At 47.3% G+C, this 14,917-nt stretch overlaps 1 protein-coding gene across 4 annotated transcripts; it reads right to left on the reverse strand.

The window, feature by feature from the left end:
* Positions 1-2,451: 2,451 nt before the first annotated feature.
* Positions 2,452-10,738, reverse strand: LOC109396973 (melanoma-associated antigen D2). 4 transcript variants are annotated; one of them, XM_019669286.1, is made up of 13 exons: positions 10,645-10,738; positions 9,070-9,143; positions 8,205-8,696; positions 7,312-7,620; positions 7,130-7,193; positions 6,793-6,872; positions 6,180-6,274; positions 5,418-5,497; positions 5,282-5,324; positions 4,886-4,948; positions 3,662-3,776; positions 2,843-3,249; positions 2,452-2,653 (listed from the first exon to the last, which is right to left on the reverse strand). In XM_019669286.1, exons 2-12 carry the CDS (start codon positions 9,112-9,114, stop codon positions 2,851-2,853), a joined length of 1,785 nt encoding a protein of 594 aa, XP_019524831.1. In that variant the 5' UTR covers positions 9,115-9,143; positions 10,645-10,738; the 3' UTR covers positions 2,452-2,653; positions 2,843-2,850. The 4 variants fall into 4 exon arrangements, with proteins under 4 accessions (XP_019524831.1, XP_019524830.1, XP_019479016.1 ...); XM_019669285.1 differs by lacking the exon at positions 10,645-10,738 and adding an exon at positions 10,031-10,135; XM_019623471.1 differs by lacking the exon at positions 10,645-10,738 and adding an exon at positions 9,993-10,080.
* Positions 10,739-14,917: the final 4,179 nt, after the last annotated feature.

Below are 14,917 nucleotides of genomic sequence, written 5' to 3' on the forward strand. Positions count from 1 at the left end.
TTCCCATCCCCCAATTCCCCAATAAAAATATTTTAAAAATATATATACATATATGTAATTTGATACAATATAAATTACATTTAAAAACTGTTAACAGCTTTTAAAATTTTTAAATTTTTAACTTAAACATTTTATTATTAACACATATTGAATTTTAAAATACTTTATGTATAAAGCACAAATGTAGTTATTAAATAGATATACAGTATATCTGTGGTATTGATATTTCATGGGGCGTGAGCAAGTAGGACAAGAAAATCTCTGAAAAGGCTTCTTAGTGAGCGATAAGGACAAATAGGTGGAGAAACTGCTCTAGGGGCTTTTCCCACTCCTAGCCAAAGGGAAAATACATAATACCCTCTAGAATTATTTGGAATTTAATTAATGATATATTGAAGGAAAGACTGAAATTTGTGGGAGTTCATTCATTACAGTAGTGGCCCTACAAAGTGATAAAGGTGGCAAAACATGAACTGGAATCTGTCCCCATTTCCCCTCCCACTTACTCTTCCTGGCTCTGGCCACTTCCAACTTGCCTGGAAGCAGACTTGACCTCTTCCTCCCTGCCCCACATAACCTCCCTCAGTCCTTACACTTGGGGAGTAAGGAAAAGCTAACCCCTTTTCCTGTCAAGTTCTAGGCCTTCTAAGAAGGGAGAAGTGAGGAGCCCTGCAAGCCCAGTAGCCTGTGGAGAGCTCTTCATGACTATGACTCGCCCTTATCTCTATCACTCACTTTGAATGCTTTTATTGGAATCACAGTCCCTAAGTTCCTTGCCACACTCCCCATCACCCTCTATCTGTTCCATTTTCAGATGGGCATCACTTCAGAATCTGAGGGGGCCCTGGACATGGTATCCACCCACTAGAATGCTTCCTAGGCCTAAGCTGCCTCTTACCTTGTCTACCTATCCCAGGTACCACCCAGCCCGAGGAGATCATGGCCTATAAAATCAATGGAAGAATCTCTGCGTCCAGTGAAGAACACCTCAACGGCAAAAGCAGGTCTCAATTCATGGCTCCAAGCAAGAGGCTGCTTTGCTCTGGATGGAGCCCTTTTGTTTTGTTTTAAAACCTGTTCCTTTAGCAATAAACATTGTTCCTTTATTGCTTATAGTCTACAGGAGGGAAGAGGCAGCCATTACTAGGGTCTCATTGTCCATAAGACAGTTTTCAGTGATTAGGGATCTGGTAACGTGGGGATTAGCTGGTGAGGGCTTCCTGAAAAGTCCAGAGAAATACTCCCTCAAACAGGGAAAAGGTAGATCTGATTGCCTGAGGGCCCTGTGCCTTAGTGGGCAGTATAGCTGGGAGGACACCTTCAACCACACATGAAGGAACTTTAGAACCTGCCTGATAGCACTCCTCTCTACCCCAACTCCTGCCAGCAACCCAGGTGATTTCATTGTCCATGTGGATAACCCAACCAACACCCTGGCCTCCCAGGCCATGGACCTCACATTTCCAGGAACCATCATCTTCTCTCTCCTTTAAGCACCCACTCTTTAGATGTTACCATCACCGAGAGCCCACTCCGCTGTCTTCTTAAATACAATCATCCCACCTGTTTATCCTTTTCATTCTTTACCCCTTCCCAGGCACCTTGAACACTGCCAGACATGTATCAAGCCCTTGGTACATTCACTTAACATTTTACCCTATTCAGGTACTTCACTGAGACTCCTGTCCATAAACCCCTGCACTGTATCCCAGTCTGTCACACAATCTCATCTTCCTCACCAAGCCTGGCTGGGTCTCATGGTCGATCTCTTCCGCTATTCGGTGTACCTACTATGCATCAGGCACTGTGGACACAGTAATGAAAATAGCTCTCACATTCACTGCCCTTGGTCTTGTGTCTTTGTTCCAGAAGCAAAACCTTAGGATAAACTAATGCTTATCTTGATTCTTACAAGATCACTAAGCACCTTGCAATGGGGAAGGGGTCCCCCAAATATCATGGGCTCCATTCTCTAGGAGCCTCCTCACTGCCGGGCATCCTTTCACAGTCCCCTCTCCAAGGCATTTTTGGGCAGTTTTTTCTGGGCCATCCCCTCCCACCTCCTCAGGGACTGAGCTGCATGAGTCAATCTTCAACCTCTCCCTCTCTATTGGCTCCTGCCTGCTCAAGTCTCTCTGTCCTTTCCCAAGAAAATCCTCACTTGTTCCTATGTCTCCCTTTAACTACCTACCTCTGTCTCCTTCCTGTCATCCAAATTTATCGAGTCTATATTTGATGTCCAGTCTCTTCTACCTCTGCTTTCTACTCCAGACTTGCCCACCTCAGGTCTGTTCTTCAAAGCGTGTCTTCTGTGCATACAAACCCCTTGACTCCACACCTAACTGCAATCCTGCCTGCCCTGTAGGCTAAAGATGAGGCCCAACCTATCCCAGAGGCATGCTAATCTCATTCCAACAATGTCACCTCAAACTAAGCAGAGATGAAAATGGAAACTTTCCCAATTCATTTTTAATTGTAATATCAAAACGTTTGACACACCAAAAAAAAAGCAATAAACTCAGAAATGGCAAATAGATTTAATATAGAGTGTCAACTTCAATTGATTGATAGTGGCTGCCTAGAGTGACGTGTTGAGTAGGTTTCTGAGGATGCACCCTGGCTTGAAGAGAAAGACTGCTGGGATAAGCAGTATCTGAAAACACAAGTAAAAGAAAATTTTAAAGTCAATTGATATCCACCAAAAAAGAAGGAGTAAGTTGTTAAAAGCAGTGTTTTCCCATGCTCTCCATACGATCCTCCAATCTTGACCTTCCTATAAGTACCCAGCTTCTCATCCCACCCCAAGGAGCCCCACCTGCCCCTACCAAATCTAAGTAGATACCTGAAATCTCACTTGTAGGAGAAACCACAGGCACCAGAGTTGCCACTGCTGCTGGCACCAGCTCCACTGAGGCCAGCGAAGAGCCCAAACGTGAGAGAAGCGGTCAGGCTGGCACTGGCACCGAAGCCGGCACTGGCACCAGTGCTGGCACCACCACTCTCTTGGGCTTGGGCTTTGGCTTTGGCTTCAGCTCCTGCCTGGATCCGGGCTTTGGCCCAGGGTCCAATATCAGCTTCATCCCAGTTACAGGGCCCAGCAGCATTCTCAGAGCCAAGCCCAATGCCCATTCGTGCTCTAATCTCAGCCCTCGCCTTGGCTTCAGCTGCAGCCTCAGCTGCAGCCTTCATATCTGCTTCCATCGCCTCTCGGTACTGAGCTGCCCATTCTTTGGGATCCTTCTTTTGTACCTGAAACAGAAATAACCATCAGAAGGATCAGAATCTGAGAACTGAGCACCTAGTATATTCTAGGTCACATGCTACATGTTGTATACAACAGTAATACAATAAATACGTCTAGTAATTATGCACCAATATTCCATCCCTGATCTGATATTTACTAGCTCCTTAGGACCTTAGACATGTCACCTAACCACCTCTGAGTCCGAGTTTTCTCATCTGTAGCAGGGCAACATGTTGGTTGTAAGGATTAAATGATTCAGCTGAAGTGTTTGGCACATTAACAGAGGCTTCAGAATGTTCATATAGGAGCTGCAGGCTGCTCTGCACACAGCATGCCCCAGCCAGGTGCACCCAGCCTGCCCCAGCCAGGTGCACCCCATGCTCTTGATATGCCAAGCTTGGAGAGCTCTCCAATTACCTTGCAGGCAAACTTGAGGACTTTCATCTTGCTGGTCTCATAGTAGGAGCGCAGGCCCCAGAAGAACTCATACTCAGGGGGATTGCTATTAGGGACTCTGGCATAGTCCAGGTACCTTGAAAAGAGAGGTTCAAAGACTTTATGTCTAAGACCACCCATGGCCCACTTATGCATGGACTGGATAGGCTCTAGGTGGCAACCTTCCCCACTAAATACTGCAGCTTTTCTTCTAATATTGAGCCCTGTCCCATTGATCCTGCCAGCAGCCATGTGGAGGTGCAGGGGAGACACGTGTAGGGTGTTTGTTCATAGGAAGGCCACAAGTTTTGCGCCCCTTGTCACAATGACCCCGGATTCCTGTTGGGTGTGTTGTAAACAGAGGAGCCATTTCTTCAGGCACCCTGCTCTGAGCACGCCCCGCCGCAGGGTCTCGTCCGTGGCCTGGCTGAGCCCTGGGACAGTCCCCCATAGAAAACGACTGTGAAGGGAAGGAACAATCCAAGAGCAGCAGTGTACTCCGTGTACACCCCTGACCGTGTGCGTGCACACACGTGCTAGTGCACCTGTGTGAGTGCGCACGTGCTCTCCGAGGACCAAGGATAGGGTGGGCCCTGGCCAGAAAAGTCAAGAGGGCTGGGCTTCAGGCCCAGATGGGCCTCTTACCAGCCAGGGCCATCCATGCTCAGACTTCCACTCTCTGAGCCCCAGGTCTATCAACTGAAAATGGAGATGGAATGATAGCACTTATTCTTCAGGGCAGTTATGAAAATGAAATGAGATGTACATGTCAAGTCCCTAGCATGATACCTGACTGCCTAAAGCTACCATTCTATGGCATCTTTTAGTTGAAATTAATTTCTATGAAGCCCTGGTTGGCATAGTAAAAAGCAGCAAGGTATTGGGTCTGAATCTAAAAACAAATCTCCCATTTGCTACCTGTATAACCATAAGCACATGATGTCATCTCTATAAGCCTCAGCTTTCCTCACATGTACAATGCTGGTGACGACAATCCGTTCCTTGGAGAATTGCACTGAAGGCATATCTAAGAGTACATGTAATAGGTAAGGAAAGATGTGCTGCTCTTGTTCCCTGTCACCATCTCAAAAATAAGCTACCACTCGCATATACACATATAAGCACGCGTGCACACACATAACTTTATCACTCAGCTCTAAAACAGGCAAAATGCATGGAACACACCAACACCACACAGATACTTACTTCTGCTTCACAAACTCATCAGTAATGAGCTTCTTCACGTCCCCAAAGAGTGAGTGATGTATCCTGACAGCAGAGAAAAAAAATACATACATACATACATACATACATACATACATACAGGCAATCGGGGCTGTGACACTTCCCAGATGTGTACAGAGGCATTTCCAACACGGAAAAGAAGTACGAAAGGGAAGCTTCATAAAAGCCCAAGAGACAGTGAAACGGAACAGAGTTGAGGACCGTTTCCCCATCCACCCAGGTCAGAGCCCTGGGCGCTCTACCCAGTCCAGCACCCCCACCCACTCCACCAGACCACCAGGCTGATACAATCCCGGGACCATCCCCTCTTCCCAAAGGACAACATGGACAGCAAGTGCTGAGAGAGACCAATCATACCCAGGGCGCAACCCCAACTTGCGCAGCACCTCCCAGATGACAGCTGCAAGGGGAGGCAAGAGGAGACAGGGACAGAAAATGAACACGTGGAATTCCAACGGGGGCCACCCATTCAGCTGCATGCCAAGCCACTCACCCTCACTGGACCGATTTCCATTCATGAAGATGATGCTAAGAAGCACCATGAGGAGACCCAGCTTTGGAGAGTCCTTAGTCCTAGGGGAATAATAGGACAGAGAGAATGTTTATGTCCAGCAGCCATCTGTAAAAAACACACCAGCCAGCTCACTAGGCTAGCCTCTCCCAGATTCCTCAGATATCAGAGACTTCTGCCCAGTCTATGCTTCAAGCTCTATGTGACCCTGGGCAAGGCACTTATAGATTCTTGAGCCTCCATCTCCTAGACAGTAAAATGGGAAAATCACATCCTCCCCTCCCCAGGTTGCTGAGAGGACTGAAGAAATCCTGTCAACCTGGTAGGACCCAAGCACTCAGTCAATGTGAGTCCCTTCTTTCTCTCCCAGAGCCCTCAGCCCTAACAGAATTCTAGGCACAGCCCCAGGGACGCTCCTGCCCTTCAAGTATCATGATCCAGCCACACCAGGAAGCCCTTCCTTGAGAACCATTCTACCAAGGCCAGTAGGAAGAGACAAGCAATGACAGGTCTGCTTTCCTGGGAAGCTTCCAGAGAAACAGACAACCGGACAGTAGGAATGCCCTGCCCCAGGCTTCCGCACCCTTCAGTCAATCATAATCAGGCACCACTATTGTGTGCAGGGTTCCAACTACATGCGGGAGCTGGAACGGGGGCTTTTCAGGCCATCTTTCCTGACTCTCCAAGGAGGTGTGGGGAAAAAAGCAGAAGCCTCCCTCCCACCCCAGCCCTTTACCAGCTTACGTTCCCAGTATGCCTGCATCAGTGGGTTCCAAGGTGCTGAGAAGAATGTACAAGTGGTCATTCTTATCAATTTCCTTCAATTGGATCCCAAATACCTGTGCATGGGGGAAAAAGCTTGCAAGATCACAAAATTCAGCCCACTGAGCATCCCACAGCTCCCTGTGTACCTAGGGTGCATGTGTGTGTGTGCATGCATGAAATCAGTAAGATAATGCATATAAAGCTCTTAGCTAAGTGGCCAGCACACAGCAAACAGGCAACAAATGTGCTATTATCAACATCATCTTTGTGATTAGTGGGAATCTACAGAAACAGAATGAGGAACGGAAGGGAGAGGTGAGCATCCGAAATACATTACAGGACATATCCTGCAGTGAACAGAAGCCAGGGCTAAGCTGGGTGGCTTGAGTTCTAGCTGTGCTTTTACCACTGACTTGCTGTGTGACCTCGGCCAAGTGTATGTGCCTCCCTAGGCCACTGTCTGCCCATCTGCACAGTGATAGGTCTGGGTTAGTGAGTCTCTTGTGGTTCTCCACCCCCAGAAGGGCCATGTGAACCTTTGTTTGATTCAAGGCTTCCCCATTGTGTCCATCCCCCAAGGCTGCCCCTTCACCTTCTCCAAAGAATAGCCCGCTCGTTCAATGATTTCAGGGTACACATCAGTGTATTCTTTGATGATGTCCTTCAGCATGTCTGCAAGGAGAGAGTGTTGCAAGCACCTGAGCTTAAGTGAAGCCAGGTGGTCCCCATGCCCAAACTATAGACCCTTGGCCAACCCTGCTGTGGGTGACATAAACAGGTTCTAACCTAATGAAGAGATGCTAGCACTGCCAAATTAGAACTTTGGGAGGACAGAGGTAGGAGCATAAGAGCATGGAATGCCCCCAGCACATGGGGAAGAAGGTGATGGAAGGCAGAGCTGGGGGGAGGGAGAGTTAACAGGACTCTACCTGAGCGCTTGATGGGAATCTTCGTCTGGTCTTTAACCAATAAGTACTTCACCAAATCATTTGCCTGGAACAGGAGGAAAAGATGGGAAGATCAAAATGTTGGCAGAAGACTTGAAAGGATGGTGGAGAAGAGGGCAGACAAGGCAGTGAATAAGGCATAGTGGAGAGGTCAGGGTTCTTACCCTCCCTTGCAAAAGGGCCACATCCCGAGGTGGTGTTGCTTCGGGCTCTTGGGATGACTGGAGCTTGGCAGCTCTGCGGCGAGCCTTGCCCCTACGGGCCTTAGGTGACCTCAGGGAGAGCAAAGCTCTCCGGGCCCAAGCAGCCAACCGAGTCCTTGATGCCCTACGGGCCCAAAAGGCTATGGGGCCCCTTGAAGCTCTGCGAGCCATTGAGGCCATTAGGGCCTTTGAGACTCTTCGGCCACCTGTGGTTCCAGAAGCCTGACTCTGATCACTGTTGCCATCCTCTTCCCCATTCAGATGCTTCACCTGCATCGAGAGAGAGGAGCATATTGCCAGATGGAGCAGATGGTCCCTTTTCCTCATTCTATCTCTTCTGAAAGCCCCCTCTAATCCCACTCTTGTAATAATCTGACTCACTCGACATTGGCCATGCTGAATCTTTGGTTTGTCTTTCATTGGCGCCCAATCAGGAGTTTCATCTGTGAACCAGGCCAGGAGCAACCCAAAGGTGGGGTCTAAGGCTTCTTCTTCCTATGCCCACCACTTGCTCTGCTTGAACCACCTCATTCTACCTCTCTGGGACTCAGCTTCCTTCTCTATAAAACTGGATTACTTTCAGGATTTAAGAGATAACCTGTGTGAATGTGCTTAGCTCAAAGCCTAACACATGGTAGCTACTATGTAAATATAATTGCATTACATTCAGATTGCAGCTATGTGTATTCCTGTCTCATCTCCCCACCAATCTGAGAGCTCTCTGAAGACAGGAATTGCATCACATTCCTTTAAGTGTCCCCCATAGCCATGGGGGAACTTTCTAAATGTTTGCAGACACAAATAAACCATCTGAAAGAATGGAAAGACAAGGGCAGTGACTGCAAAAGTCTTACCTTCCGGGCTTTCTTGGCCTTGACCTTGGGTCGAGTATCCTGATTCTCCTGAGCCTGAGCAGTTGCACCCTCAGGCTCCGGCCCACCTTCTGGAGCCTGAGACGCAGCAGCCTCAGTCTCCACGGCCTTTGTATTGACCTTTGTATCAGCCACACAGCTGACCTTTTTGGTCTCAGTGGCAGGCATTGTCACAGCCTGAGGGTCAGTATTCTGCATCTTGGTGTCAGCTGCTGGACTCTTCTTTTCAGCTGCCAGAACCTGGGTATCTGTCAGCTTAGTAGTAGATGAGACCTGAGTGGCAGCTGTCTCCTGAGCCTCTGGGGACTTTGAGACCTCTGTGGCCTTTGAGACCCCTGAAGCATTTGAGACCTTCACAGCCTCTGAGACCTCTGGTGCCTTCGATGCCTTCGGTGTCTCTGAGACCTCCAAGTTCTGGGTCACTGTCAATAGGGTTTGCATCTTCAAGTCACTGTCCTTTTCTGAAGCTTCAGTCTACAAGAGAAAACAGGGAAGCTCACAGAACTTCTCCCCACCCCCAACTAGGCAAATGGCTCCAAAAGTCCAGGCCTTCACTTCTCTGACCTACACTAACTCGTACTTGCAGCATGTTCTGACCACCTCAGCCCAAACCTTCCCCTTCCTCTGAGCAGAAACTGATGGCAGAAGAGAGGTAGACCTGCACTCCCTCCCTCCTCCCTCCCTCTTTTCTTCCTCCCTCACACTCCTTCTACTGGGGTGGAAGGCACCCAGGCAGGGAAGTGGGTGGAGAAGGACAAGGACGGGAGGGAGGTTGCCAAAGGATTTGGGACAGCAACAGGGGCTGGAGAGGAAAAACAGCTAGGGTGAGAGAAGAAGGAGGCCTTACCTGAAAGTGGGTTGGACGCTTACCACTCTCGCTTGTATCAGACATGTCTCAAGTTGGCCTGGCAAGAGCTGAGTCTGAAAGGAGAGAAGTCCTTGGTCAAAGGGGAGAGCCCACTGATCGTCGGAGTCTCTCCTATTCTGCCTGGAGGCTGATCCTCACCTTTTCTAGGGCTCCAATCCCAAACCCCTCCCTACCCCCAACGACTCCGTTTCAGATTCAGTAGAAATCCACAACATCCAAGTCTCAATTCTCTGCAGCCCCACCCTCCCCTTCTCCAGGAAGATGTGCCAGCGCGGCAGCTGAGGACCCCGCCCCTTTCCCCAGTGTACCCCCCCCACACACGGCCGCAAGTCGACAGTGCGCATGCGCGTCCGCTGCGGGGCCCATCTCAGCCCCGCCCGCTTTCCCAGCACAAGCCCTTTCTTTGATGTCCACCGTGCACATGCGCATTCGGCAGCTGGCCCGTCTCCGTGCGGGCCTTTCACTACACGCTTTTCTAGCGATCCATAGTACGCATGCGCAATAGTCACGGGCTCAATCCTGCACCCTTTTGCCAGCACACGCCCCTCTTCAGGTCCGCAGTAGCATTAGGTCCCGCCCCCTCGCCAGCAAGCCTCCCTTTCAAATTGTTAGTGTCTGGTGGTCGCGGCCCCGCCCCTACTCACACCCACCCCAAGTCCACAGTACCACCCGGTCCCGCCCTTTTCCATAACACGCCCCCCTCCAAACAGGGGCAAAGCGCATCTTGGTTCTGCCCCTTCCCTAATACACCCCCTCCTCAAATCAGTATTGAGTTAGTGATTCCATCTTGGGCCCAGCCAAACCGGGTCCAATCCCCACCCTTCTCAGCCGGATGGATCCGGTAAGATCCGGTCCTTTGGGCAGGTTTTCTCTAGATCCCAGAGGGTGGGGCCGACCCCTACCGGGCTCTGATCCAGAGCTGGGCCCAGCTGCTGCTCACCTCGTCCTACAATTCCCGAGTGCGACCACTCTCTCCGAGCCCCTCCGAAAGTCGGAGACTGCCCTCCCTTCTCCAGGCCGGAAGTGGTCCCGCCCCTTTCCGCCTCCCTAGGGGGCCTCCGTCTCAGCCAGTCTGCCCTTCCCCCGCTCCCTGCTCTTCATTCCTTATACCCCCCTCCGTATTCCCTCTGCCTTGCTTCCTGCTCCCTGTTTCCCCATCGCATTTCCTATTTACCCCACAGAATTCCCTATCCCCCCTCCTTGCATCCTCCTCCGTGTTACCTATGCACCCCTCCCCCAGTATTCCTTAACCCTTCTCTGCATCCCATATTTTCTTCTCTGGATTTCCACTTCCCCTCAGTATTCCCCTTCCTCCTTATATTCCCCATCCACCACCCAACATGCCCGGTTCCCCGTTTTTCTCCCCCTACTCTTCCACTAGTCTCTGTTTCCTACTACTCTCTCAGTCCTCCTGATTACCTACATCACACCCCAGGTCACCCCTCCCCCAGATGCAGAGGTGCAGTAAGACTTGCCCACCTGCCTAGCTGCAGGTTTGAAAGGGTTGGAACCACTGTCTGACTGCCAGGAAACCCCAATCTCAGCGTTCCTCACCTTGTCCGCGAGTGAGTCCTGGATGCGTCTCTCCCCTCTCAGTCCCTCTCGAAGTCTCAGCCTCCAGCACTAAAGCTGCAGCCAGCCCAGCCCAGCCCAGCCCCTTTCCGCAGCCCCCTGCCACCCCCCGCCTCCTTCCTCGGGGGTGGGGCAATGAGGCCCTGCTCAGGGCTGACTGACGCCAAAGCCCGTGTTTATGCCACTGTACCAGGCTCAGGCTGAAGCCCTTCCAACCAAAACTAGACCCTCAAAGCTATTCATTCATTGAATTGATTTATTTTTATATCTTTATTCTTATTACAAAGGTAATGTGTTGTAGTTGTGGAAATTCAAATAATGCAGAAATATGTAACATACCAATGAAAGGCCACCCTTATCTCACCCCCCAGAAATAACCACTATTAACATTTTGATATACATTCCTCCAGATTTCTTTTATATTCATATACCTATTATTTGGGTTTTCTGCCCACCAATGGTACACTATACCTACTGTTCTGTAACCTGGTTTTTTTTCCAGTTATATATTCGAAGCAGCTTTCCATAGTGCCCATTTTTCTTGACATCTGAAAGAATCTTTTCTTGTATAGCTATCCCATAATTTATTTCACCAGTCCAGGATACATGGACATGTAAATTATTTCCATATTTTTTACTATTACAAACAATGCTACAAGGAACATCCTTCTATCTCTTTTGGGCTGTTGTTATTTATGGTATTTTTTGCTGACACAAACGCTACAAAAAAGTCTTCCATTTGATACAAAATTTGTCAGCTTACTCTCAAAAGGTACATGGAATAACATTCCCACCAACAGTGTCTCTCATATGTTTATGTGTCACATATGTGACAAATATTTTTCATGTTAATTATAATTTTGCTGTACAAAAGGGTTTAATTATTATGTAGTGAAATGTGTCAGGTTTTTCTTTATCACAACTGGATTCTGCTTCATGCTTAGAGATGCTTTCCACAATCCTATATTATAACAATTCCTGTTTTTATCCAAGCCCTTTTATGGCTTTATTATTTACATTTAAATGTTTGATCATTCCAAAATTTGTTTTGTATGAAGATTCAGCTTAATTATTTTCCAAATCATAGTATCTTATCCCTACACTATGTACAAATTAATCCACCTTTTCCCCCCACTGATTTGAAATGGCACCTTTACCATATAATAAATTCACGTAAGTAATTGGGTCTATTCAAGAGAAAAAAATAAGATGTATAAATAATGCAAAGTAGACGAAATTATCATTAATTACAGAGCATATGAAGGCAACCCAAGAGCATCAACTAAAAGGCTATTTGAAACCATAATAAAATTTAGCACAGTAGTCAGTTACAGAAATAATACTCAATACTTTTCCTACATCCAAAAGTAACTCAAATGGTCATAAGTCTGCTTTATGAGGTCAACTTTTCCTTTACAAAACAAATAAAATATCATGAATCCCTATGTTCTGTGGATAATTCAATACACACACAACTCTTCCCAGATATTCAAGATGGGCTTCTATTATCCTTACTCCTCTCTTTCTCTGAATTGTTGCTTCCTCCAAGTTTGTGATACCAGCTCACCGCTTTCATACCTCTTAGGTTCTCTCCCCATCTGCAGGGCTTTCTTTCACACTAGACACAGTCCCTCCTTTTCTACAAGTTCTAGTACCCCAAATTCCTATTCCTTCCAAATCATGGCAAGCCTTGAATGCCAAGATAAGGACATTGGTCTTGATCCTGAGAACACAGAGGTTATTGAAGGGTTCAAAGCTTCAATAACAAAACACGAAACATATAGATTTGTGTTTTAGAAAGAACACCCTAGCTGCCTAATCCATAAGTAGTATGGAGTAGATGTCTTCCTGGAAAGAGGGAGAGTTGTCATCCAGATAAGAAATGATTGTGGTTTGGCTTAGAGTGGTAACAGTGGGGGTGGTGAGAAGTGATGGAATTCAGAAGATACTAAAGAAATAGAAAGCAACAACACTTTATGAATAATTGGATGTGGAGAAAGGGGTAAGGAAAGTGTCAAATGAAACTCTTGGGGATCTGATTTGAGAGATCAAATGTGTGGATGGTAACCCCTTTCACTGATATATGCAATACTAATATTGGGGAACTGGGCATTGATTTTGAGATATCTATGGGACATTCAAGTGGAAATGTCTCACAGGCAGTTGAATAAACATGTCTGAAGTTCAGTAAAGAGGTCTGGGCTGAGGTTATAGATCTAAGAGTCATCAGTATATGAATGGTTTTAATCTACGGGATAGGGCAAGAGCACCTGAGAAGAATGTGTAGCCTTAGAAGAGATGGGGCCCAGGGAAGAGCCCTGGTGACCAGCAGCAACTACAGCATAGGTGGAGGAAAAGGAGTCCACGATAGAGATGGATAAGTAGTGACCAAAGAGGAAGGGAGAAAAGCAGGAGAAAGTAGTGTCACAAAACAAAGGGAAGAGAATGTTTCAAAAGGAAGGAGGGGTGAGTAGTGTTGAATGCTACCAATAGGTCAAGAAAAGGCCTGGAAAAAATGTCTAGGTGTTTTAACAATCAGGTGGTAGACTAGTCTCTGGTGACCTAGGACGGAATATTTTCAGTACAGAGATTTGTAGCACAGATTGCTAATTGCTTACCCCAATATCCATTATCTTCTTCTTCCTTAGTAATAGAACATCTCATTTTTAGGGAGACACATAGCCTCCTGGAATAAAGGCCATATGGACAAGGGTCACACCCTAAGAATAGTGGAGCAGTAAACTAAAAGAAACTGAATCTCAAATAATTTCATAGTGCCACCTTACCAGCTTTAGACCGCCTACCTCTGGATTTCTTTTAGATGAGATAAATACATGTATGTCTTATTTAAGCCGCTGTTCTTTTGGAGTCTATGCTATGCAGTAGCTTCCTGATTGCAGTGGGTTGCCATGTGAGGTGAGGTATCATGACAATGTATATAGACTACTCTTTCAAGAAATGCCTAAGCCTGATTTCAAGACTCCCAAACTCTACCTCTGATCACTTGCTCTTTTTCTGACCACTGCCTATATTCTAATCAAACAAAGAAACCCACTATTATCAGATGTTCCCTGCCTTCTCTTGCTTAGGAGTCTTTGCTCATATGATTTCTTCCACATGGAACATCCTCTGTTACATCTACCCTCTGTTTCAACCTTCAACATTTTAAATTCCACGTTTTAAGTCCTGGTTGTGGCTTTTGGGATCCTGGGGTAACTTTAAAGGAATACAGAGTCAGAACATTAGGGGATATTGGATTCAAGGGACTCAGGCAAAATCTCAGTCCAAGTCCATTAGAGAGGCAATCCCAAAGATTTTCAAAGCCTGTCTTCCCTAGTCCCCTCTCAATGCCACCACCTTCATAATGCAGTCTGATAACCACCCTTATCTTATGACCTGGGGAGCTGAAGACAGGAAGAAGCCCTATCAGGAGACAAAAGACAAATTCGTTCACAATCTTCACACTTTGACCAGAGAAATTTCTTCTCACCTTCTCCTGGGTGGGAAGAAGAATCCTTTGGTCTTCAGTATCTACTCATAAACTCTGAAGAACGTAAGTCACTGAGTCCTAGACTGGTTTCCAGCATCCATAGATCAGCAGGCAAATAGCCAAGAGCATGTAGATCCTACATACCCACTAAGGGAAGAGATGAAAAGCTGAGTTATCACCAGGCAGCTCTGTTCAGGAGCTAGGGAAAGACAGTCTAAAGATGGCTGAGTGCAGTGTCACGGGGTGAAACTGCCTAATCCTGGGGCATTCAAGATTTCAGACCCCTGAAGCTTAAATGGGAAGCCTAGAATATCCTCAATACCAATCCCCTCCTCACACATTTCTCTTTCCCAGAACTGTACAGATTCAGAGGTAAGGCTGGGAGCAGATGGCAAAGGTTTCCTTCCAAGGTTACCTACCACTTCTTCCATCATCTAGGTCATACAGTACAGCATAGCAATCAACTTCAAGTTGAACAGCAGACTTGCTTGTGCTTCACATTTCCTCAGCCATTCCTACCATTGGGAAAGGCCTACTAACCGTCCCTTCTCCCGGGCCCCACTCCCTATTGTTGTTGGGCCCTTTCTGCTCCCCAACATGCAGAGGGTGCAACCCCCTTTCCTGTCCATTTCCAGGCTCCTATGTCCTCTCTTTGAGCTGCTGGTAGAATCTCATTTTTTTTCTTCCTTTTGTGTGCAGGACAACTTAATTCATTTTGTATCACTCTAAGCCCTGAGCGCTATCTTTCCGCAGCAAAACTGACTA

Source organism: Hipposideros armiger, unplaced genomic scaffold (genome assembly GCF_001890085.2).
Source record: "Hipposideros armiger isolate ML-2016 unplaced genomic scaffold, ASM189008v1 scaffold_551, whole genome shotgun sequence".
Taxonomy (NCBI): Eukaryota; Metazoa; Chordata; class Mammalia; order Chiroptera; family Hipposideridae; genus Hipposideros; species Hipposideros armiger.

Coding starts and splice junctions, on each gene's coding strand:
- LOC109396973 (XM_019669286.1), bottom strand. CDS start 9,114: ATGTCTGATACAAGCGAGAGTGGTAAGCGTCCAACCCACTTTCAG. Junction 8,697..9,069: donor AGCGTCCAACCCACTTTCAG/GTAAGGCCTCCT, acceptor TTTCTCTTGTAG/ACTGAAGCTTCAGAAAAGGA. Junction 6,873..7,129: donor GATTCCCATCAAGCGCTCAG/GTAGAGTCCTGT, acceptor CTCTCCTTGCAG/ACATGCTGAAGGACATCATC.